This window comes from Polistes dominula, unplaced genomic scaffold (assembly GCF_049000335.1).
Source record: "Polistes dominula isolate Pdom_NZ unplaced genomic scaffold, Pdom_raw_medaka contig_16, whole genome shotgun sequence".
Classification (NCBI taxonomy): Eukaryota; Metazoa; Arthropoda; class Insecta; order Hymenoptera; family Vespidae; genus Polistes; species Polistes dominula.
The window spans coordinates 1,126,104-1,152,487 of NW_028301040.1; the positions used below are offsets into that span (position 1 = coordinate 1,126,104).

At 32.4% G+C, this 26,384-nt stretch overlaps 2 protein-coding genes across 7 annotated transcripts; one reads left to right on the forward strand and one right to left on the reverse strand.

The window, feature by feature from the left end:
* Positions 1 to 1,414: 1,414 nt before the first annotated feature.
* On the forward strand, positions 1,415 to 9,685 carry LOC107067210 (TBP-associated factor 4). Of its 4 annotated transcripts, none has more exons than XM_015322507.2 (10): positions 1,415 to 2,875; positions 3,206 to 3,484; positions 4,714 to 4,833; positions 5,067 to 5,399; positions 5,501 to 5,647; positions 5,724 to 5,986; positions 6,123 to 6,289; positions 6,414 to 6,544; positions 6,905 to 7,087; positions 7,234 to 9,685. In XM_015322507.2, the coding sequence occupies exons 1-10, from the start codon at positions 2,018 to 2,020 to the stop codon at positions 7,510 to 7,512; spliced, it is 2,760 nt and encodes a 919-aa protein (XP_015177993.1). In that variant the 5' UTR covers positions 1,415 to 2,017; the 3' UTR covers positions 7,513 to 9,685. The 4 variants fall into 4 exon arrangements, with proteins under 4 accessions (XP_015177993.1, XP_015177995.1, XP_015177996.1 ...); XM_015322509.2 differs by having other exon boundaries at positions 1,416 to 2,875; positions 3,206 to 3,421; XM_015322510.2 differs by having other exon boundaries at positions 1,416 to 2,875; positions 3,206 to 3,421; positions 4,717 to 4,833.
* On the reverse strand, positions 8,464 to 25,880 carry twz (BTB/POZ domain-containing protein twz). 3 transcript variants are annotated; one of them, XM_089174846.1, is made up of 6 exons: positions 25,358 to 25,880; positions 19,696 to 19,831; positions 18,591 to 18,677; positions 18,054 to 18,257; positions 15,959 to 16,164; positions 8,464 to 15,839 (listed from the first exon to the last, which is right to left on the reverse strand). In XM_089174846.1, exons 2-6 carry the CDS (start codon positions 19,737 to 19,739, stop codon positions 15,232 to 15,234), a joined length of 1,149 nt encoding a protein of 382 aa, XP_089030972.1. In that variant the 5' UTR covers positions 19,740 to 19,831; positions 25,358 to 25,880; the 3' UTR covers positions 8,464 to 15,231. The 3 variants fall into 3 exon arrangements, with proteins under 3 accessions (XP_089030972.1, XP_015177988.1, XP_089030973.1); XM_015322502.2 differs by lacking the exon at positions 19,696 to 19,831 and having other exon boundaries at positions 25,358 to 25,878; XM_089174847.1 differs by lacking the exon at positions 25,358 to 25,880 and having other exon boundaries at positions 19,654 to 19,798.
* Positions 25,881 to 26,384: the final 504 nt, after the last annotated feature.

Consider the following 26,384-nt stretch of genomic DNA (forward strand, 5'->3'; position numbering starts at 1 on the left):
ATTTAAATATAATGACCTATATACGTAATTTAAAGTTTAGTCAATCATCTAATAAATAATCTTATAAAAAGTACATTATTATATTATCATATGTACGATGAAGATAATTGGACAATTAGAGCGAGTTTACATTTCACATATTAAAGAAGTATGTGACGATCAATGAAAACGTACCTTTAACAAACTGAAGATCTGATTGGTAGATATGTTCTGCTCACTGATTGGACGTTCTCTTTCAAAATTAAAGATCTGACTGGTAGTATGTTCTGCTCGTTGATTAGACGTTCTCTTTCAAAACTAAAGATCTGATTGGTAGTATGTTCTGCTCGTTGATTGGACGTTCTCTTTCAAAACTAAAGATCTGATTGGTAGTATGTTCTGCTCGCTGATTGGACGTTCTCTTTTATGCGCATTGAACTCTATGTTACGATTGGTTGTAGTATTTCTATACTCTAGTCATAGATATAATACATTCGAAGGTATTTGAACTATTTATCGTTTAATAAATATTCTTTTAAAGTAAAATAATAAGAAAAATAATAATTAAATAAGAATCGTGTATAAAGATTATGATTATTGATATAATGTGAACTTATTATATAAGATATGAAAAATTAATTTTACAACTCAGATTTGTTTTATGTGCCATTAAAGGTTATACTTTAACAATAATTATTATCAGTTAAAGTATTTTGTTGTTGTTTTATACAATATATATTTATATATATATATATGTAAGTAGAAATTGTGTACTATATATTAATTCTACTTACAATATATATGTAAGTAGAATTATTTTTTTTCTCTCTCTAATATTTTTAAGTAAAATTCCATAAGAATATAATTGTGTATACATTCTGAATTCTATGATTCATCTTAACATTTTTTCCTTATTATTTGTATATAACATTCCAAGTTTTACAGTATAAATTATTATGAATAAAAGTTAAATGAATAATATTTAAAAAGTAACTTTTTTTTTTATATACAACTAGATATTTATTATACTATTCTAGTTATTTATATAATCTTTTAACCATCAAATTTTGTTTATGATTGAGATATATTTAACAAAAATACTTATAATTGTAATTATTGTTGAAGGAAAAAAGTAGAATGTTTAAAATATGATATGTATATATATGTAAAAAACAAATCAAATTTGTGTATAGTATTATATTCAATAACATTACAGAAGTTACATGATATTTCACTTATGAAACTCCCATTTATTATCATTATGATCACTTTTTATATTTGTTGATTATATCACATTAGTATTTTTATTCATTCCTGTAATAAGAAAATTTCTTTTTTTTAATTATATCGAATAAATCTCATGCACACATATATACATATAATATATTGTATTATATCATATCTGTATATATATATATATATATATATATCATTAAAAACTAAACAGTTCTATCTAATATAAATCAAATAACGTATCACTTTTGTGAATGAGTCACACAAATATACATATCCATATCATATCAATTAAATATATATATATTATGCATATATAAGTTTTGTTAAATAAGTTCACATACAGTCAATTACAGAAAACCATAATAATAAAAAGAAATAGTAATTATTATGAACGTTTATATGAATTATATAAAAATATAAGAAATATTATTGAATAAATTAAATAAAGTAACTAGTGCGTGCAGTGAGTAAAAAAATGGCCATTTTGGCGGGGTGATGTGTTTTCACGGTGTGTATTGAATAATCGTAATACGCGAGGTAGATTAATAATAAAGAAAAATAAATATAAAAAATTATAAAAAAATAATTGGTGCACGAATATTACACTAAAAACCGTAAACGAATACCGTTATTCGTAGTGAGGACTAGTCTAGGAACAAAGCGTGCGATTAAAGCCGACGACAAACGAGGACACGTCGTGTAAAATTTTCAACCACGCTAGGGTGGGGGAGCCAATGCACTATGGGAAGTATTTGCGACAGACGCATGCGTAGTTCAGTTTACAGTTGGAGCTTGGAATAAAATGGCGTCTGCTAAGTTTCTGGAGGAAGCTCTGAGTACGGACATTGACGAATCTGCTGTGAACGCAATAGTAGGCTCCCTCGAAACACAGCTTGTAACATCGACGCCAACCGTTTCTGGCCATCAAGCAAGTTCTGCAACGGCTAATCAACAGAATCATCAGGTAAACAGCAGTATTTCCAACGGGGGCACCATTACTGCATCGATACAACCACAGAAACATGGGGTTTCCAACGGTGGCGGTGCCACCCTTGTGAACAATCTTTTGACTCAAGAAGTTACAAAATCGATTCCTACGAGTACTTTACTACCAGTGAACGTAGTAACCTCGAACGCGGTAGCGCCAGGACAAGAACCTGTTAAGATAATATATCCTACGATCGGACAAGTTATTGCTACAACGGGAGTAGCAACGGCTAATAACAAGCTTCCTTTTCCTACACAAACTGTTGGGCAATTGGCTAATGGTACATTGGGCATAACCTCACAAGCAGTGCTGCAGACAACATCCAACGCTGTTTCTAACGTTGGTACCATCAGTCAAACTGGCAACCAGGCAGTGACCGGAGTAAACAAGCAGACAGGCACTGCTTTAGTGATAAAGACTAGTGTAGCACCCGGTGGAATGGTTTCCGTCCCAATGTCTGTTCCAGTCTCTGTGACTAGCAGTGTCGTTAGCTCGGCATTGCAAGGTAAAGCTGGTGTTACACCGACGATTGTACCCAGCAATGTGCAAATTCTCAATGTTAATGCAATGAGACCAGGAACACCAGTAGCAGCTCAACAAGCAGGAAAACAAGTTGCACCAAGAGTGGTTATAAGTCCACACATGGTTGGAGCAAAACCCGGAACTCAAGGGGTAAGAGAAACATACTTTATATATACCGTTACGTTATTGAAAATCATTTCTTAATGCATAACATTGATTCATTTCTAACTATCTTATAAAGTTTAATCATATATTTAACTTTACATAAGCAATTTATAAAGTTTCAATAAATGTGTCTTGTTTTTTTTTTGATAAGTAGCATACGTAAACTTTATAAAATGTTATCTATAAGTAATTACCATTGCATTCTCAAATGATTTGATAAAATTCAATTTAATCTTTATATATATATATAGATGTATGTATATATGCATTGTATATATTAGAGGTGTATATATTATTTATTGTTTTTATTTACAGATTACATTGCAAGCATTGCATGGTCTTCAACCTGGAACTCAAGGCCATTTATTATTAAAAACAGAAAATGGTCAGTATCAGTTATTAAGAGTAGGACCAGCACCAACAGCAGGAACACCATCCGGTACTGCTGTTACTCCAAATAGTATCACAGGAAATGCAGTAGTTGCAGCTCCATCCCCCGGCACTACCTATCGTCTAACCTCTGTGCCGGCTGTAAGTAGGCTGAACACTCAGTTCACTGGCCCACCACTCGCAACCTTAAGAAAACCCGTTCAGGTGACGCTCTCTTATACCTGCTATAAGACTCGATGTAGTAGTTGTAGAAATTCATTGGTTTTTGATTTTAGTTTGTTGGAATGGTGTTCTATAGTAGACTATGTATTTTTTATTTCAATATTATTAGATTTGACTGCGTTCCATTTATGTAAAGTTTGACATTATTTTGTATTATAGATATTCTTTATTTAGTCGTTGATCGTTACCAAATTATAATAGTCTTTTTATTATTTGAATATGCTTGTACTTTTGAATATGCTCTTTTTCAATATTTCTAAATCTTGTATAGTAAGTTATTATTTACTTTTTCTTTTCTTTTTTTCTTGTTCTTTTTCTTCATTATTATTTATACAAGATATAACATCTATCAATGTGATGATAGAATTTTGTTGTTCATTTATCTGTTGGAATGCTGTTCTTTGTTTAAAGTAGTTTATATATCTGTTTGTTAGTAGTAGTGAGTTTGGTCATTTTTATAATATATTTATGTATGTTATGTGGTAATATATATATATAACTTTTTAAGCGTATTTTTATAGGGATGTTGAATATATGAATTTAATTTTAAATGATTATAAATTTAGATTTTTTTTTTATAGATCTATTTACACAAAAGTAAATAGATAAATATATATTGTCTTAATAATTAGATTTATCACTGAAAGTATTTTGATAGAAATCGTTTTCTTTTAGATTGTTCTAATATTATTATTAAATATTGTAATTTGCCTTTTAATACGATATTTCAAGTCATCAATTTTGCTTGTTAAGCGTAATTATTAGAGTTAATTATTACAAAATGCTAAATTCAAATACATTTGTCAAATATAGTACATTACTTCTGCTAATCTCTTGCTAATCTTTAATGAGCTATTAAAATGCATTAAAATGCATTATAAAAAAAAAAGAGAATTGACAATAAGCGAGTCTATATAAGGTACAAGTGCGTCTAAGATTATACATCAACATTATTACAATTCATTGCTTAATACAAGGGAATATACAATTTAGATTTATCTCAAGTATATATTTTGTTTGTGCATGTATATACAAGTATATACTTATAAATTTATTAGTTATTTAATTAAAAGAAAATGCAATACGCTAAAAGTAAATATTTACTTTTTTTTTTAAATTATAATTTCTGTATATATATATTATAAAATAATATGAAACTATATTAATTCTGTTTAGTATAGTTATATTAATATTGTTATTGTTTATTAAAGCAGACGGTGGCAGCTACCATCACAACATCAATTGTAACTCCTCCTACTCTTACAACAGCAGCTACTACAACAACTATTCCAACTGCTACTACGGTTCAACCAGTTCAGACGCCGGCACAGGTGAGTTTATTTTGATATTAAATTATTTTATTTAAATCTATTTAAAGTATATCTAAGTTATCATAATAATATAGACAAATATGATAGATCTTAAGTAGAACAAGATGCATGCGATAAACAAATTAGTAGAAATGATCTTAGAAAAAATTCGTGTATATTAAAATTATACTCTGTAATATTTTATAATATTTATATTATATGTTATTTTTCTGTTTTTTGTTTGTTGTTTTTAGCGTCAAACTTTAGATAATACCAAAGAAAAGTGCCGTAAATTTTTAGCAAATTTATTAGAATTGTCTAGTCGTGAGCCTAAATCAGTGGAACGAAATGTTCGGACTTTGATACAAGAATTAATTGACACTAAAGTTGAGCCAGAAGAATTTTGTGATAGACTTGAAAAATTATTGAATGCGTCTCCACAGCCATGCCTAATTGGCTTTCTCAAAAGGAGTCTACCACTTCTACGTCAATCTCTTGTGATGAATGAATTAGTCATTGATGGAATAAAACCTCCTCCAGCTAGTGTTGTGTTTACTATAGCATCTGCAGCACCAGTAGTAACACAGGTAAATAATATTTTGCTTAATCCGTTATTTATATTCAAATATCATTATATTGTAAATACTTTAACTGTTTGTTTGTTTGTTTGTTTGTTTGTAACGTTTAGCAACAAAATCAAATAAGACCAACGGCTGCAATTGCACCTACAATTCCTGTTGTAACAACACCAGCTACACAAGTGAAAGTAATGGCGCCATTACCTACAGCAACAACGACAGTACCTCGACCTACCCAACCAGTACAACAAAGGCTGGTAAGTATTTGTTCGGTATATATATATTTTACAAAAATATAACTGAAAATTCATGTAAATATTAATTTTGTCTTAGATGCGTCCTGTGCCAACTGTTGTACGCAGCCCAACTGCTTATGCTGTTAAATCAACAGTAGCTGTTACTAATATACGTCCTACACCACCCGTCGTTCAAAAAGCACCAATTACGACGACTGTTGTTAAAACAGTAACAACTACTGCACAAGCCAAAACAGTTAACACACCTTCTATCGTTAACAGGACCATAGTGCCTTCTTTGGTGCCAAAACCCACTGCCAAAGAAAAAGAAAAGAAGACTTTTTCTTCAGCTGGGTATACGTAAGTATTTTGACTTATTATAATATGGATTGAAATAAGAAATATATTTTTATAAGAATATTGATACAAAATATGATATCGAGATAAACATTATAAAATAATATAGAGGTGTATATAATGTATATTTTTATTACAGCGGAGATGATGACATTAATGACGTAGCAGCTATGGGTGGTGTTAATCTTGCAGAAGAATCTCAAAGAATTCTTGGCTCAACAGAGTTTGTAGGGACACAGATACGTTCTTGTAAAGATGAAATATTCTTACACATGGCACCATTACAACAAAGAATTAAGCAAATAGGTAATAAGCAATATTTATATTAAAAATATATGGTTCATATATATATATATGATATTATTTATCTTTTTATATACTACATTATACTGATGTTTTCAAAGGAAACATTTATTTTTTTCCCCTTTAGTTTCTAATTATGGCTTAGAAGAACCTAATCAGGAAGTGGCTGCATTGATTTCCCATGCTGCACAAGAAAGGTTAAAAAATGTAGTCGAAAAATTAGCATTAATTGCCGAACACAGGATAGATCTTATAAAGGTAAACCGAGTTGTCATTTTTATTAACCACTTCGTTCTTACGGACGTGTTATCTCGCGATGACAATATTGCTTGTACAAAGTCACAGACGTATTATATCGTGCTGTGGTACTGTTCGTGTATTGCCACAGACATATCTTGCATGTGTTCCATTATTAGATTAAGAACTTTAATTCGGGAAAGCGATAATTTTGGTAAGGGTATATAATAAACTTTGTACAATTGACAATCAAACTTGTACATGCAGTTTTGTCGTTGTGGGATAACACGTTCATGAGAACGAAGTGATTAATATTAGTTATTAGAAGATTGTATATGTAAATGTTTGATTTATTAATCAAATTACGTATGCAACGATTAGATGGACCCAAGATACGAAGTAACGCAAGATGTAAGAGCACAGTTAAAATTTTTGGAAGATCTTGATAGGGTAGAACGCAAAAGACACGAGGAACAAGAAAGAGAGGTACTGCTGCGCGCTGCTAAAAGTCGTGCTAAAACAGAAGATCCTGAGCAAGCTAAATTGAAGGCCAAAGCCAAAGAGGTATTTATGTTAATTTAATTATTTCATTGTTTTCTTTTTCTATTAATGAACAATTGTCAATTGAAGGATCAAAATAAAAAAGAAAAAAAAATGAGAAAAAGAATTGGACGAGTATTATTAATTGTCGATGATTAATTATTTTTCAGATGCAACGTGCAGAAATGGAAGAGTTAAGACAAAGAGAAGCTAATTTAACTGCTCTGCAGGCAATTGGTCCTCGCAAAAAACCTAAACTCGATATCGGAGGACCTGCTAATAGTCCAGGAAATAATTCCAATTTAAACACCTCAGTAACTGGAATGAACAGACAAATGCCAATGAGACCGCGTTTAAAGAGGGTGAACTTTCGCGATTTATTGTTTCTTCTTGAACAAGAGAAAGAAACGTGTAGAAGCACAATGCTATACAAATCTTACTTGAAGTGATGTTCTATGAAGGGCAGGAACTCGAATGATCCGCCCGACATATGGCGCCCTACATACACGGTCTTGTGTGAGCTGGTCTCAATGGACCTGAATGGACAGTGCGGTTTTATACTGTATGTTATATCGTATGGCATTTCATATCGTATGTTTTACGATGACGTTTGCTGCGGATCAGCCTTGTGATATCGCATACATTTAAAATGACGTTATTTCTACCATGCTTCCCTACTGTAAATGACTGAGAAGAAAATTTTTTAAATGTAATATAATAGATCGTTCTTTATTTTTCAACATGAAATTCAAATTAATGAAAAGGAGTAATGTGTATGAGCACATCTCATCGTCGAGTTAGTCTTGAATAGCCTTTATGGCACTGAGTAAATGTGATTAACCATATATGAATATTGTTATATGGTGGATGATGTGTGTTATTATAGAATGATTATATGAAAATGAATGAATGAATGTGTGTACATTGTCATGCTATATATACATGCCTGCTGCATTATAATACTTGACCTATACTTTTGGACATTGTAGCGATAGTGTTTAAGAGATATACATGCGTGCAGGTTTTGTTAAAATAGTAAATTGTATTTTTGCAAATAATACAAACATAATGTGACACGAGCACATTGTCCAAAATGTATGGAAAATTTGTACAATATCTTACACGTTAATATCATATAGAGATAATTTCAATGTTGGTACAACAAAATATAGCTACGCTCCACCAATATGATGGAATTGTTAACAGTATATTATGTTGTAATCTACATTTTCAGTGTTTATAAAAAAAAAAAAAAAAAAAAAAATCAACCAACTAGCTGTTACGTTTTTTTATTAAAGAAACATTTACAAAAGTATGAATAATGATGAATATTCTTTCGATCGATGTTAATTTAATTATATTTGTTTCCTGTTTGGGATTTAGTGCAGGTTCTATTTGAAAAAAAAAAAAAAAAAAAGAAGAAGGAAAAACCTATAAAGAAACACAAAAATAAAAAAACAAAAAATTGAAGAAAGAGAATTGTACTTTGCATCAATAATCGATTGAAAAAATTCAGAGTGTGTACCTGATTTGTATGTAAAACAAGAAGAAGAAGAAGAAGAAAAAAAAAAGAGAAAAAACAAATTTCAATGGATGTACACGGGTGCCTATATTGTAGAAAATATCACAGTGCAGTTGAAAGAAAAAGAAGAAGAAGAAGAAGAAGAAGAAAAAAAAAAAGAAAAGGAAATAGGGAAGAAGAAGAAGAAGAAGAATAAGAGTAATAATAATAATAATAATAATAATAATGTGTACATTTCTCTGAAGGTGCTCATGAAAGAGCTAAAACTGCACAGGCGCTTTGCATTTTGTAGATATGCCCATGTTAATTTTATTTTGCGCAATTATAGTACAATGTTAGTTGTATATACAAAAATCCTCTGCGAAGGAATTTATTAGGTGCGTTTATTATTTTGGGTATACACACGTACTAATATTATGTAGTCAATTGTCAGAGAGCAATATGTTTTTGCGGTGATAGTTTCTCTTACTAAATGAGTTTATGACAAATTTTTTCTTCAATATTACGTGCAAATGATACTCATGTGTATAAAAATATATATATATATATATATATATATATATATATATATATATATATATATAGATTTATATACAGGGTATCTTATAATTGAGAGTACAAGCAAACGGGGAATAAACTAAACGAAAAACTATAATCAAAAATATACAATCAAAGTTTGTGTTCATATATAAATCTTTGTTTTTGAGAGAAATTAGTTTGATAATTAGATTCAACTCTGGGATAAATTAAAAGTTGATAAAATTACTCAATTGATAATTATCATACTGATATATAATGTTTGTAAATATATTAATAAATAGAAAAAAAAAAAAAAAAATTGTTCTTCGAAATATCCGAGAAATAAGATTAGTAAAAAATCTGTCAACCTGAAGCCTGATGAAACTTTTACTTGATACATTTTTAAACTTATTTTTCTCGAGAATATTTGATTGAACATTAAAACAATCATTTACATATGAAACAAATTTTGATTGTACAGTTAGGATTTAGTTTTTCATGTAAAATCATGATTGTTCGCTTGTATCATCAATTGTACAGAATATCCTGTATATATATATATATATATATATATATATATATGTATATATATATATATATATATATATATATATATATATATATATATATATGTATATATATATATATATAAAATAGAAACATCGGTCATAGATACGTACGTATTTTCATCAAACGAGGGAGAAGAGATATTACATTTAAAATAACAATAATTTTTTTGTTCTCCAAATTAATTGATAAGTTTATCCCATTGAAAAAGACTGCCACAATTTTGGTGATGTCCTTATCGATTGATAAGCATATATGATATACAATTTATTTCTTATTGGAAATCTATTTATTATTAATAACAAAAGCAGGATCAAAAAAAAAAAAAAAAGAAGAAATTTATAAAAATGATAGGATAAATCGATGCCCGAATAAGCATCATTCTCTGTAAAAAAAATTCTATATATAAATAATGTAAAAAGAGTTTTAACGCAATTCATATATATATATATATATATACATATATATATATATAGATAGTAATATCATAATATGGCTCAAATGGAAAAATTATTGTCTCGGCGGGCCATAGATACAGTATTTTAATCTTACGTGAGAAATTAACGCTATTATTACAGATATGTAGAGAAAAATCATAGAACGTTATTTTTCACTTTGATAGAAATTATATATTACAAATGATCTCTTTCGTTCTAATTGAAAACATTATTTGATTCTCATATTAGGGATTGAAAAAGAGTTATATTAAAAAAAAAAAAAAAAAAAAAACATGTTATTAAAAAATATTATTATGACATTTTTAAAATTAATTCAATTGTACAATATACAATTTATATAAAGATAAAATGAAGAATATTATATAAAGATACATTTGATCTCATAAATTTTAATTATCTTTGACACTACTAACATGCATATATTGTATATATATATATATACACACATTAATTATTTTATCGATATCTTTCTTTGATTTTTTTTTTCTTCTCTCAATTTCTCTTTCTTTTTTTTTTTTTCTATTTCTATTTCACTCTATTTCTCTCTCTCTTTCTCTCTCTCTCTCTCTCTCTGCATTGTCACATTTTCATTCACTATAAGTTGAGGATAATTAAATGAATTAATTTTTATTTATATTGAATATATATATATATATATATATATATATATATAAAAGGGGCCCGTCGATGCAAAACAATCAATATAAAGTATAATATCGTGTAAATACTTTATTTTTCAGTAATAATAATATAATTTTTCCACAACACGCACAACACACATTTGCCATCATTCATATATCATATTTTTGTTGTGCACATCGTCTGTAAGAAATTGGTTCTCACTTAGATTTGTGCTTTCTTTTTTTTTGCAATTATATGTCTTTATTATGAAGAATTTGAAAAATGCAATGATGAATCCTTCAAAACATAGATTATAAAGAATACTTACTGCCACTACGTGGAATATGGATATATAAATATATAAATAGACAAAATGTGTAAAAAGTAACAGTATATAGCAATTTTGGTATAGTATGCTATTTTTACAAATTGTATTGAAAAGCAGTAATCGAGGAAAAAAATAAAATTTAAAACAAGTTTCACCAAAGAATCATTCAATTTTTTATTCTTCTTTTTTACTTAGTTTTCTATATATATATATATATATATATAATTGATTATTGATATTAAATATTGATATATAAAGAATTTTGTTTAAACATTTTTTATGATATTTATATTTTGGTGAAAAGAAGAAAATATTAATAAAGATACATTGGAATAATAATTAATGAACAAGTATTGTGGTTTAAAAAAAAAAAAAAAAAAAAAAAAAAGAAAGAAAGAAAGATTGCACTTGGGTTGGTTTCATTGGCTAGAGCGCGCGCTTGGCCACGCCTCTTTCTTGTTTGTTCTAACCTTATATCACAAGTATTTTTCTTATTGGCAGAAAGGATCAACATCTACTAATTTGAACGTCGCAAAGGAAGAAAAAGGAAGAATACGTCAAGACAAAGTAGGATAAAGGGTTAAAGTATTGTGGTGATATAATCACACACACATTTTAATGTTTTTATATCTATCTATAATTAACTATAATATATAGATACGTTTATTAGGTGATACAATCGCAGTTCTCTCCCCTTTATAAGGTTTATAGTAAATGCATACATATTGGCATCTCTGGCAAGGGGGGTGTGGCGTAGCAATTCGACCTATCTACTCTAATTTTGAATTTAGCCACCAGATTGCGCATACAAGTGCTAGAGATCCCACGTGGCGTAGCAATTCGACCTATCTACCCTAATTTTAAATGTAACCACTAGATAGCATATTCAAGTGCTAGAGATCCCAATATGCATATGTACACAAATACTTATTTCATTCTTCTTACATCACCACACAAATCCAACGTTACAAAAATTAACACTAATTCAATCAACACGAAATCCATATTATATAAATCTCTATTATGTATGCTTACTCTTAATACTGTAATTTTGTCACAAAAGATTTATTTATCCTATGAACTCTAAGAGAGTCAAGAAGTGAGCGACGTAGTTCCTTTTGTTCCGGTACCTCTCCGAGAGAGAGAGAGAGAGAGAGAGTGCAATTTTTATTATTAATTATTATACATTTTATATTATACATATTATGCTTTAATCGAAAATTTAAGATACTATGTCAAGTACATCTTATTATATAATAACAAATTTGAAAGACTGATCTGTACTTGTAAAGATGCATTATTTATCTTTAAGTACAGAGCCTTTAGGAGCAATATTGAATCAAATATTGATCCTTGGACGAATGCTGACATGGTTGCTCTTATTTTATCTTGCTTTGAATTTTTGTTTGATTAAAAACGAGTTAGAAAATATCAAATAATTCATTTTTAATTGAAATTAATCTAATGGAAGAATAATATTTGTTTATTTGTTTGTCTGTTTGTTTGTTTTATTTTTAATTAACATAAGCATTTATTATGATATTTTAAAATTATTAGTGATTAAAATCTTATCATTCGATATTGTTGAATTAAATGAGGTTGTATTTTTGATAGATCAATTGTGAACAATTAGGGTAGCGAGTAGTTCTGATCATTCGATCCCGGAAGCGGTCAGACCTACTTCAGGGCTTAGCGACCCTGCCCACGCCAGCTCTTGTATTTCTTTCATTTCCAAACCGAGAAATACAAGTCCCTTACCCTTATCTAGTAACTACAACCAAACTTTCCTTGATTTGTAATCTTTCCTTTTTGTATTCCTCTCTTATCCTATTGCAGAAAGAAGAATGATCCTTTTAAATGAATACCTCAAGCAAACTTTTTATGAATAGATTCTAATTCGATGATTAATGTAGATACATGACAGTGAAAACCGGGATAGCTGATAGTGATAGTTGATGATATATTAACAAGGAAGTTACGATGTTCGATAACAAAAAGCAATCAAAATGAGAAAGAGAAAAGAAATCTGAACAATAGTACAATTATGAACAAATGTCTTTAAAGAGTATTGCTCGTTCGGTAAAGAAGGAAATGATTAGTGCACAAATAAAAAGATTGAATTAGTGGTGAGGGATCCTTTCGTTTTGTGCCATGTCGTGATCATTACTTTAACAGGGGAATTTAGTTATAATATATACTCGTAATTCTTCTAATTATATTTAACATTTTACCAACCGCTAAGGTTTCAACAGCATATGCACGTCTGACCAACAGTTCAGCTGCAGATTCTACTAACAAATTTTAATAAGATGCTAAATAAGATTCTAATAACAAATCATTGTTCATATAATTTTAGTGACTCTTTATCGCAATGTCAATCGATAACTAAAAGCTGATTAATCAATTTCTGTTCGGTAAGTGTCGGTAACAATAAAAAAGTCTATAAATAGGCTAGCGGTCGTTAAAATGTTAAGAATATAGAATACTTAATAGTAGTATTATTTCATATTATTTATATCATTGTAACTAACGGCGATAATGAAATACAAATGATTCCATGTTTTTGTTTTATTATCCTAATTATTTTATAATTCAACAACAGCAACAACAACAACAACAACAACAACAAATAAAAGGATCTAACACTTTTTCTAGAAGATTGATTGAGATAAAAAGAAAGAGAGAGAGAGAGAGAGAGAGAGAGATTCGCATAAAACAATTAGATTATCCATATACTAAAATCACGGGGAAATTCCAGAATTTCAAAGCCATCTTCTCTACGTCGATGCCGAAGGCTACTTCACCTCGTGTCGTGTATCGGAGGACCCGGTGTACGAGAGTAGTCCCTGCGGCGATCTAGAAATGGGATATAATCAAGACGAGGAAGAAGATAGAGAGGGGAGGGGGAAAGTGAGGATGGGAAGGAGATAGGAAAGGGAGGTAGGGAGGGCTAGGGGGAGGGAAGTAGGTAGGCAGGCAGGCAGGCAGGCAGGCAGGAAGAGAAGAGGCAAAGGTGGGTTGCAAGGGAGAGATCGGCGAACTCGACGACGGCAGCAGCGGGTCTGGTTCGAGGGATGACAGCCTGAGGCTAGTAGTGCCTATTGGCGTTGCGGATATTGAGTTCATGGTTACCATGGTAACGGGGCCCGTGGCTACGATCTTCCTACGCTTTATTCCTCGTTCTGGAGGTTACGCGATCGGCGCATCTCTCACTTTTTTCTTTTTTCTTCCTTTATTTTTTTGTATCATCCTAATATTTTATAAGTATATTTAATTAAGGGAGGAGGGGTGGTTTATTATTGTCCGTTAAAAGTAATAGGTAAATTGTGACAAATTTTGTTGGCAATTTTTTAACACGAGCATGGGGACATGTGTGTATTGTTTTTATGGTATCGAGTTACGTGGGTCACTGAAAAGTAATATTTCATTTTTTCTTTTTTTTTTTTGTAAATAAAACACGTCACATATACGTAACAATTCGTATGTGTGTATATAGACGAACGATAGTTTATTCGCGATATTTACAATAATTAATATATGGCATATAAATACATATAAGTACATCTTATTATTATAATAACAAATTTGAAAGACTGGCCTGTACTTGTAAAGATGCATCATCTATCTTTAAGTACAGAGTCTTTAGGAGCAATATCGAATAAAATATTTATCCTTGGACGAATGCTGACATGGTGTTCCTTCACTCCTTCATATTCTTTTTCTGGTCTCTTTTTTTCCTTTTCTTTTTTTTTTTTTTTTTTAAAGCTAACATTAATTACGTTCATTTCACGTAAAAAGATTCTAGACGCAAAATATCGTTTTTTTTTTCCTCGTACAGTTATGTCGATTTGGTCTTTTCTTTTGAAGTCAACTCCGCGCATACGTTTGGTTTTTCTTTTAGCACGAAAAAAAACAAAAAAATCAGGAATGATAAGGATATCGATATTTAATATATCATCGAACGGTTTTTAACGTCATTGAATCGATTTATCCAATTGCAGCGTAAAAATAGATTTAGCTTTGTAGATAATTGGAGATGAGAACAGTTGTTTGAATCACGATTGTTCGGTTCATTCGAGTATTCCATATTAGAGACGATATTAATCGCGAAAATCGATAAAACGATGATGGGATAAAAGTGGATCGTTTTCCGTCAGGTATTAACAGCCTGTCTGACGAATAGGTATTCTGAAAATTGTTGACCTTCACCACCTCCACCACTACTGGCAACAATACGAAATCCTGCGTTGAGTAGTCGAGTAATAGCTTGAACGGAGTTTAGTTTGCAAAAGCCATTCAGTGGAAACCTGATGACATGACGGGTGTCCTGTTGATGCCAGGCAATACCAGAACGTGCGTTAATCACAGCTTGCATAGCCTCGGGAAATACTTCATCGAGAAGTGTGTGACCACCCGAGAGCATAATTCTTTCACCGAGATCAGGATTGACGTGTAGGGCAACGCATTCGTAACTGCGGTTACCCTCGGTACCGCGAAATTTTTCGGCCTCGTGATCGCACGGCGACACGCAACTCGAACAACCCGTACACTCCAGGGAACAACTCGACGTTCCTTTACCGCGCATGCCAATTTGTCTTCCTGAGCCTTGTTTAGGCGACGAGGATGTCGTAGTTGTCATAGTAGACGCTGCCGAAGCAGTCGAGGTTGCCGTTGAACAAGCCGAGCCTGTCGTCGATGATAAATTCGTAATGCCATTCTTTATACGTTCCTTTTTTATTTGTTCCAATTGTTTACACATTGCTAAAAAAGAAAAGAAAAAAAAAACACACACACACAGATGATTATTAATAGGTGTTCAAAATTTAATTAATAATATTTTGTAATTATATTATTTTCTAATTGATATATGAAAAACTTACGTGCAATGTCGAAGTATCGCGCCTCCTCTAGCAATAAATCCAAATCGGCAAAATTGTCAGGTATCAATAATCGTGAATTTCGCATAAAATTCAGTATGTGCCGAAACATACTACCATCCCTGTCGATAAAATAATGTTGCTTTAAGGAGTCCAGAACAATAGGTATACTACCATTGAATAATTTGGCCAACCTTGATTCTGGGTACCTGAAAATCAATTATTGTATATATATCCCTCCCTCTCTCTTCATCTTTTGAGTTTTTAAGTAAGATAATCGTTGACTCGTATTATCTACGATGTAACATCGATTCTCGATTCTCTTTCTTTTGCGTGTGTGCGCGATCGAAGGTCGACGTAATTTAGCATATAATAGATGAGTGTATGTCGGTGGAAAAAAACGAGTTGAGAAAACTCGAGGAACGCGTTAAGAGATCCGCGAATCGGCGTTGAACGAACGAAAGAAAGAAAAAAAGAAGAATAAGGAGAAGATAGGACTGAGACGGTGCTCGTGTTGTTGAAGCACAACCGGGTGCGTTATGGTATACGGGTTGGCAAAGAGAGGATGAAGAGGCGAAGGGGAAAGGGGCCAGGGGGTTGGTAGAGGGAGCAGGGGGAGGAGGAGGGAGGAGGGCAGAGGGGGAGGGGAAATGCCGATGTAGTACCTAGTGTGCCTCCTCGAGCCGGTTCCCATACCTTCCACAGCGATAACATATAATAACGATGGCCTCGTGAAGCCTACGGGCAATCTGACTTTGTTGAAAAAGACAGAAACGAAAGATATTCTATCGTGCGATACGTACTAGTTTTTTTGTTGTTTTGTCTTTTTTATATCCCCAACTATCTTACTAACGTTTGAGAAATTCTTCCGATGGGTCCCCCTTTTCAACTATACACATGTACATACATATATCCCTTATTCATAAAAGTATCCGTTCGATTGATCTCAGGTTGAGAAGCACCAGTTCAGATAATAGGAATGTTCAATGTCAAGGTGTTGACCGTTGTCAGCCCGGTGGCAAAAGGCACACATCTATATGCAGCAGTTACATACACTTAGATAGTTCGTACATATATACTGCATGTATGCAAGTACTCAGATCGATAGGTCAGAATGTAGGAGAGATCAGGATTGATTTATGAAGAATTATTGAGAAAGTAGATAGATGTGCATGTGAAATGTAAGAGACACAGAATCGCGATCCGTTGTGCTTGTCAAAAGAGAGATGTTTAACAGTCGAAGAAGAAGAAGATGATGGAGAAGAAGAAGAAGAAGAAGAAAGGAGGTAAGGGGGAAGGTAAGGGGGTTGAGGAGAGGAAGAAAAGCCGCGGCCGGTACCAAGGGCGGAGAACGAAACGCCGTGATTACCTCAGGCGATTTCTTCGACCCACCAAAGAGGGGAACACCGAGCGTGCCTCGACCGTACTTCGACCGGACCCGATCCCGGGTCAGATCCTCTCGCGCTATGGGAAAAGGCTAAACGATCGACTCACATCGCTTGGATTGCTTGCTCCGCTTTCGACGTCTTGTCCTTACACACGATCGTGCGAGTTGTTGGGTTACATGAGTGTAGATGTACGAGTTTCGTTTTACGATCGATTGCGAATTGTTTTTAAAAAAGAGATCGATGGAATTTTTTTTTCATCGGCAAATGTAATCGTATCTTTTTTTTTCTCACGTTGAACGATCAAAAAAAAAAAAGATATAGATTAATACTTTTAAAGGGTTTACTTTAATTAGAAATATTTCACATAAGTGTTTCTTATAAATATATATATATATATATATATATTTTTTTTTTTTTTTTTTACGTTTGAAAGATTTCAGAACAGAATTTATAATATTATGAAGGGAGGGGGATAGAATTGTGTTAAGATTGTTTAATTAATATAGGATATATATATATCAATTAAATTTATTTATAATATTTAAGAGAAATGTTTGAAAATGTTAACCCATCGATATATAACAGCTTGTTACTTTTGTTTTTTATTGATATTTGATGAATTAATAGTTATTGACCCTTTCCTATGTTAGATCACATAGATCATACAAATGTTATATATATATTTAGTATCCTCGGAGATGTTGACTTACTTGGTTAGAGTTTCGAGGGAGGATGTATATATCGTACCACCAACGTCAATGTGGACCGGTGCCGTGTACCTCGAAGCTGCTGCTACACACGGTATACCCGTCATCTTCTGATTGTAAACTGGGGTAACTGGCGTCGGTGGTGTCGGTGACGAGGAATTTGACATTGTGGGCGACGTGGCCGGCGAACTGCTTGGCGACAGCAATCTAATAAAAAAAAAAAAAAAAAACGAACATTTTATTGTCATTGAACTTTAATACAAAAAATATATCTTTTTCTACAAATTTGTTCTAAGGTTTTTTTTTACAGGTTCACATGTGCAGACATATGTATATATAATATATTTTATACATATAGACTTTTTTATAATAACAGAACGTAACTCATTAAAATTCTAATCACAATTATGTCGATAATAATTTACACGGTATATGGCTCGTGGTAACAGAGAGAGGGAGAGAGAGAGAGAAAGAGATTGTAATTTTGTTTTATTATATTCTTTCTTTTTTTTTTATATATTTATTTATTTCTTTACTTGCCTCATCTTAATTTGTGCGCTAGGGAACATACTGCGTTGCGCCGTTAGCTCGGCCTTCGCCTCCTTCCCGTCGGCCTCACATTTCCGTCTGCAATCAGAGGAAACAAAAAAAAACAAAAAAAAAAAAAAAAAGAAAAAAAGATGAACAGGTTAATAATTATGAAACTCATTAAAACTAAAACATAAGCGATAAGTTGTGAAACGGTTTTAGATGATGTTGAATATTTCCTTATATGTTATATTCTTTTTTTTAAATATCGGTGTTTGAAAATTCGTGAAAAGTTATTTGGAATGTATGTCGGATATATAATATTGTGAATTGTTAGATGACAAAAAAATAATATTTGAAAAAAATGGGACGAAAAAAAAGAAGAAAACTTCGATGAATGGTTACAATCGTATATAAAGGTAAAATTTGTTCGAAAATATGTTAGTCGTGTAACAACGTGTATAACTGACCTACGGTGTAACGCGTATTTACATGTAAGAGATATAAAATGTTATCAATTATTGAGATAATTTCGTTTATCGATTCCAAGTGGTCAGGTATCCGTTCGGTCAAGCGACGACAACGTTGATTTTAACTGTTATATTGCTTTTGGTCGGGTACAATAGTATGGTTCACTCATTCCAACGTTACCTTTCTGCCCGGGTCGAACATTAACACATAATTTTCATATATATTAATAAGCCAATTAGCAGAGAAACAATATTTAACTTGCGTTCAACTGAACTGAACCGGCGGCTTTAACGTAAAGAAGAGAATCAAAGAGCTTGCGCCAAATAAAATTAAAAAAAAAAAAAAAGGGTTGACCATAACGTGAACGAACAATGACGAAAAAAATAAAATGAAAAAAGAAGATAATTATATTATTATAATTGAGAATAATTAATCATAGACAATATATTTCATTTTATATATATATTTTATTTACTATACACGAATAAGGAATTATCGTTTAGTAAACGATCGTAATTGTGAATAATGAAAGATACTATGCTCAACAAGAACGTCACATTACGATGATCGATTAGTAATTGCAACAACTCGTTTATGCATTTACCTACAACGGTACAATCGACGATGCAAATACTAGGATATCTACCTAGGAACGTATCGTTTTGGATTAGCTTGCGGCATAGACACCATCAGTTTAGACTATTACTAAAACGTTTTATTGTCCTTTCCGTTGCGTCATTATCGTGTAACACTCCTCTTGGCTTTTCGCAATACATTTAGTCCTGAAATTTATGTGTAACGTAAATAACAGCGTATTAACGTGAATTATATTTAAAGATAAGAAGAAAACAATAAAAATCAAACGTCAACTTTTAACATTTGAAACAAATAATTCGTAAATTAATAATCGTATTACCTTTAATCATTTTCTTTTTTCTCTGTTATTTATTATTATTTTTGTATTTTGCATCAATTAATATTTTTCATTTATTATTCTATCAAATATTTATTAACAAATATTGATCAGATAAATACAGGAAGTATTGTATAAAAATGAAAGAAACGAATAATAATTGAAACGAAAGTGTAATCATTTGGTAAATACTTTTGTTTGATATTGTATACGTTTACGTTTATCACCAATATATATCTTAATATATATAAATTAAGTGTGTCACGTTGTTTGTCCGCAATGGACTTCTAAACTATTGAACCGATTTTAATCAAATTTTGCACACTGTATGCAGTTTCATCCAACTTGAAAGATAGGATAATTTATATCTCAATTTATAATCGCAATATTATTTTATTAATCGCGAATTATTTGTTTATTAATTAATTAGAGTCATGATTATCTCTGTTAGTGACTTAAAGACGTGTGTATTGAACTGATTGTGAGCCACAGCAACGTGTGGCGGGGCACCCCTAGTATATATATATATATATATGTGTCTTAAGTTCAACGTCACGTAAATTTACGTTCAGATTTCTCAAGTATAAGTATAAGAAGAAGAACTTCCGCGATAGCCTGCATAGATAGATGGGGAATAACTCGTTAAGAAGTATCGACAGTAGGTCGGTCTCGGTCGAGGGCGTGGAAGAAAGACGCGCTCGTTGATTGATCCGGGTTGTTTTGTTTTCTATTGGTGGTCTTTCATCGTCAGAATGAAATAAATTCACTCATGCAAACAAGTAAGTAGTAATAGTAGTAGTAGGTAGTAGTATGCGTTCGCGGAAGGCGGATATGCGTCTAGTATGCATCGAGATGTAACTGTCAAAGGTACTGTACTACATGCATACACACACGCGCACACACAGATACACGTGTATTATTACTAGAAACGTAGGCGTATAATGACACGTGTTTCAACCGGAACTGCGAGAGATAAACAAAAAAATAAAAAGGAAACAAAATTGAAATAATCAAAGTGGAGGCGTATTTAATTGGTATTTCAAGATATTAATGTTAGAAATTAAATAGGGGGAAATTAAAAAAAAAAAAAAAAAGAACAACTGGTAATAATCTAGTTGAAAATATACATTTAACGTTAACGACGGTAATTATTTGATTTAACGAGCACGGTTTAATTTCAAATTTGAAATATGAATGATCTTAATGATCTTAAAGGATCATTAATATTTCTCTTAATTTAGAATGATTAGAATATTTGGATATTTACAAGATATATACAGGTTTATGCGTGATACTTTCTAACGAAATACAAACTACTTCCCCCTCTTTTCCCCTATCAACCAACCCCAGCCCATTCCCTCTTTTAAGTAGCGTAATAGTATTTTTGTTTCATACGTATCGCACAACGATGTTACATGAAATTTAATATTATTTTTGTCGGATAAATACTTAAGTGTGTAATTTTTTATTAAACGAGACTATCCACAACTGAGATAACTGAAAAATGATGGCGCGCATACTTTATGCCACAAGGCATTACATTACATTCTTCAGCCGATCGTGGTCGGTCGCTTGCTCGTTCGTTCGTTCCTTCGTTCGTTCGTTCGTTTGAAAGAGAAAGAGAGAGAATGGAAGAAGAAAATCCACAGAGAGAGAGAGAGAGAGAGAGAGAGAGAGAGAGAGAGAGAGAGAGAGAGAGTAAGAGAGAGAATCGTATGTCGATCCAGTCGTAAAAGGGGTACTAGAGAAACGAGAAACAAAATAATGTCAGAAGTAATGGACATGTGTGTGTATATGTGTGCGTGTGTGTATGTGTGTGTATGCTTGTACGAGCTAAGGGTATATCTGTGGTCATGCAAGGGAAAAAATAGAAGAAAAAAAAAAATATATATATATATATACATATATATATATATGTATGTATGTATACTTGTGGTACATAATGGCACACGCGAGATGAAGAAGGTGGAGGAAATGCAAAAGAAGAGTCCGCGTGCGCGTTCATTTTCTTCATTCTTGACGGTGAACGGCCTCCAGTTTGCGCGCACTATGCATAAGGAGCACGCGCCATATGTATATATATATATATATATATATATATATATATGTATATATATTTCTTCATGTTCAGTTTGTTAAATATTTTCTCGATAAAAAATACAAAATATATATACGATGAGAAAATATTTAGACATTTATAGTTACGATACAGCAACTGTGGATGTTCAATTGGTACTTGAACGGTACATTCAAATTCAACGTCGCTGGTGTTTGCATTTGTTATTATGTTATTTGTTATTTGTTTTTATTTAAGAATTTAGAAATTGGATTTCTTGTGATTAAAAGTTAATCAAACTCGATGGTATCTTGTCAGTTGTCTCATCGATCAAATCCAAAGAAACGATTCTCGTTGAAGTATCTTCCTTCCATCACGTTCCAACGTTCTAAGTTATTAAGAATCCTAGTTAATTACAACCGACAATGATTTCCGCATCCGCCCCATGCGGTGTTAGAGAGTTCCTTTGGCCTTTTCACCGGTTAACTCAAATCGAGTTTCTCCTCTTACCCGACCGATGCAAATCGTGCGCTTTCATAAAATAATCCTATTCGACGATATTTATTTAACGTTAAAGATATTACAAATAATATACATATATGTATGTGTGTTGTTTATTTTGAAGACTTTTTTTTTTAACCCTTCGAATAATCGGGAAATGTTTGTTAATAATGAAAATTGGGGTTAAATTAATTTGATTGACAAAAAAAAAACATGAAATTAAAATGTTCGAAGTAACATTATGGTAGACATTTGTTTCGATTATCTTGTATGTTTTTTGTTTGTTTATAGTAGTATATATATATATAGGCCATTTACGTGTCCCAGTTGCAATGGGGGGAAAAAACGAAAATGATCTTATTTTTGTTGTTGTTTTTAGTTTTCTTCATTTTCTATTTGAACTTTTTAGCCTTTCTTTATTACGGTCCATGGCCCCAGGTATATATGTACCTGCTAGTTTAGATTAGGTACATACGTACCTGCCTACGTATGTATCTTAAGACCAGTGCAAGGGGGCACTCCCGATACGCGCGAATGCGTGTCTTGCTCCATTTCATCCTCGCTTATTCCCACCACTTACTCTCACCTACTTACCCTACGAGACGGAAACTCTGACCGAGACACGTCGCGCGGTTTTAAGCCTGATTGGAATTTCATGCAACGCAAAGTTTCAACATATAGCTGCAAAATATCTTTTAGTTTTAGGACAAATCGAACCCAGATGTAGATTAGATTAGATTAGAAAATTACTTCCTTAGTTTTTTTTTCCCTTTTGTAAAATATATCTCACACGTTTGTAGATAACTTTTATTTATCCATTTATTATTTCTCCTTTTATTAATTTCAATTAAGTAAGATAAAGACAAATTGAGAATAAATGATCAAATTATTCAAATAATTCGATACAATTACATACCGTTTGCTATATAATATAATATAATCCAATAAATTCTTATCCTTTGAATAATTAAATTGTTAAATAATTCGATACAAAAAAAAAAAAAAGAAGCCATTTATAATATCGAAATACATGTTATCTATTTTACAATCAACAAGAATATGTACCATTTAACGTTTATTTATGATATACAGTAGTATCGTTATTATTTCTCGATGATATCTTCCAAAAAAAAACAAAAAAAAAATATTCGAAACCTATCAATGATACAAAAAGAAGATAAAAAAGGGATTCTTTAGGTACTTTATGGTATTTTTTTTTTTTTGATATTCTCGATATACAAGTACAACGAACGACCTTTATAATATACGTTTACGACTTATGGAGTCACCCATCAGGAACGATAGCGTTCTTTTTATCTTTCTCTCTCTCTCTCTCTATCTCTCTCTCTCTCGCTCTCGCTCTCGCTCTCGCTCTCTTTTTCGAGAAGGAGAGAAAATATTTACGAGAAAATTTCGCCGTTGGTGGCGCGGCTTCGTGAATAATTTCGGTCCGCGGGAGACTCGTCAGCCCACGGCTATATGCTCGAAGCGTTCGGTTCTAATTACGGCAACTGCAGAACGCGTCTGCGCTCGGGGCCATGCCTTCGGCCCCCATTTCCAACCCCCGCGTTCCAACCTGTGCGCGCGCGAACAACCCCTCTTTCACCCTCCCCTCCCCTCCCCTTCCCCGTCCCTTCCCTTCCCTTCCCCTCCCCTATACAGTCCTTCCTTTTACTACCCCAGCACAATTTCCACAGAGCCCACATCCGTTCTGAAATGCGAGAGCGGCTCACCGACCCTCTTTTGCGCCCCGAGCGTACTCTGACACACACACACACACACACATAAATGCACGTATACATTTATATATATTATATGCACACTTTGAGAAAAATTTGAATGTATATGAAAATGCATATAGAGATGCATGTTCTGCGAATATTCACATACATACATAAAGGGATACATTTATACATACTTTTGTACTATACGTTACCGTCCAATAGCTTTTTTCCAAAGTTGGTGATATCGTATTGCATTTATCATCGAAATAGGACTGTTAGTCGTACTATTTATATTGGATCATTATTCGATGATTTGATTATGAGCTTTTTGATTCATATTTTTTTGTCTACGTTTTTTGTTAATAATTTCTTTTGGTTTTATTTTTTTCTGGATAACATTTTGTTGTATCGTTTGATTTTTTGGTTGATTTATCGTGTATGATATTTTTCTATTGGACGTGTGATTACAAGTATTGTTATTTGGCAATAGATTTCTACTGATATTTGAAAGTAAATTTAGTTCTTTAAAATCATAGATCAGATGATAGACAAAATATTTGAGAATGGCATTGATAATGAGCGTAGAAAATGTCCATGTAAATTTAAAATTATGATTGAAAAGATATCGAGAGAACACAATGGATCGTACGTAGGAAGGAAAAGTTGTACGTAACACGAAGTACGTGTTATGCATTTGAACGTGTTACACGTTCGGCGCATTGCTGTGTTTAAGCATGGAATCGGCGTCACGCGATGGAATCAGAAAGTTGGCGTGAATATCCTTTGCATATAGATGTTGTCTTACTTTTAAGATACCAAACAGGTAGGTATATGCTCTTACGTATAACTATCTATATGCTTAATTTCCGTTTCCATTCAATTTCATACAACTGTGCTTACAAGTGAAAGTCCTTACCTCGATAAGAAAAAAAGATACAACGTTCCGAAATCTATTCGATGTAACATTTTGTTTTAGTATCGCGAAAATATTGTAAATTACTTTTGTGTACGAAAATATTATCGATTTGAAACGTAAGAGAAGAAAGGTAGCAATTGTGGAAACTGAAAAATTCATGGGATTGCAAATAATTGAAGTTCTTGATATTGGACTCACCGTTTCTGGCACGTGGACTCCAGGTTGACGGTTGTTCTGATGTCCACTATTTTGGAATGGTCAGGTTACTCCTCAAATGAGACGATGAAAGAAAGAAAGAAAAAAAATAAGGAAACCCAACACACTTATCCTCAACTCTTCTCGAGTTTTATTCTGAGATATAGAAAAACGTGTTGTCCATCTCGTATTGTGATCATAAGACGTAACAAACAATCTCACCCACCCACCAACCCACGTGGTCTCTCGGTTCACGTGTAGTATTCTTTCGTTTATAGTTATACGCAGAACTAGCTCATCAAGCCGCGCACGACCGCGGCTTCGATGAGACTGCGACTTGGTCGTCGGTTTCGAGTGTTCGCGCTCTCTCGAGCGCCACCAGAGTACCATTGGGAGAGTGAGGCTAACGTTATATCCACCAATACAACCAACGATCACGAGAGCATCGCTAACGGGCTTTTTTTCGTTCCTCTTCTGACCTCCTCTTCAACTCATCCCACAAGCTTCTTCTTGCGAGAGCTTTGCTAGCTTGGGGCGTTTCGGTCCCCTCCAGCTTTTGTAATCCTGAAGTCACCCTTCCTTAATGCCATCTACCTACGATAGATAGTAGGAACACTGGTATTAAATGAGTAGATGAGTCAAGTTTTTGTCTACATTATATAATAAATAAGTAATATTCAAATTAAATCTCATTATATAACGCCATTCGTATATGCATATTTTATGAATATTTAAGTATTCATCAGAACGATAATTCAATATGATATTTGGAGGATGAACGAAATGAAAAAAAATGTGAAAAAGGAATCAAGTATTAGGTATAATAGGGCAGTACGCGAGGGTCGAGATATAAAGGGAAGCAACCAAGCGGCCTGCCTGCCTGCCTGCCAGCCTTGTTCTGTCCTATTCGAGATGCCCCCTGGCAAAACGGCCATGGCCAACAACATCGTTTCAGATAGCCTGGAGCACTTCTAAACCCACTGGACGATTCTGCTGCTCGCATACATAAACTTTGTCAGGGACAAAGCGA

Coding starts and splice junctions, on each gene's coding strand:
- LOC107067210 (XM_015322507.2), top strand. CDS start 2,018: ATGGCGTCTGCTAAGTTTCTGGAGGAAGCTCTGAGTACGGACATTGAC. Junction 2,876..3,205: donor CAAAACCCGGAACTCAAGGG/GTAAGAGAAACA, acceptor TTTTATTTACAG/ATTACATTGCAAGCATTGCA. Junction 7,088..7,233: donor TGAAGGCCAAAGCCAAAGAG/GTATTTATGTTA, acceptor ATTATTTTTCAG/ATGCAACGTGCAGAAATGGA.
- twz (XM_089174846.1), bottom strand. CDS start 19,739: ATGGTGTCTATGCCGCAAGCTAATCCAAAACGATACGTTCCTAG. Junction 18,678..19,695: donor CCAAAACGATACGTTCCTAG/GTAGATATCCTA, acceptor CTCTGATTGCAG/ACGGAAATGTGAGGCCGACG. Junction 15,840..15,958: donor GCGATACTTCGACATTGCAC/GTAAGTTTTTCA, acceptor TTTCTTTTTTAG/CAATGTGTAAACAATTGGAA.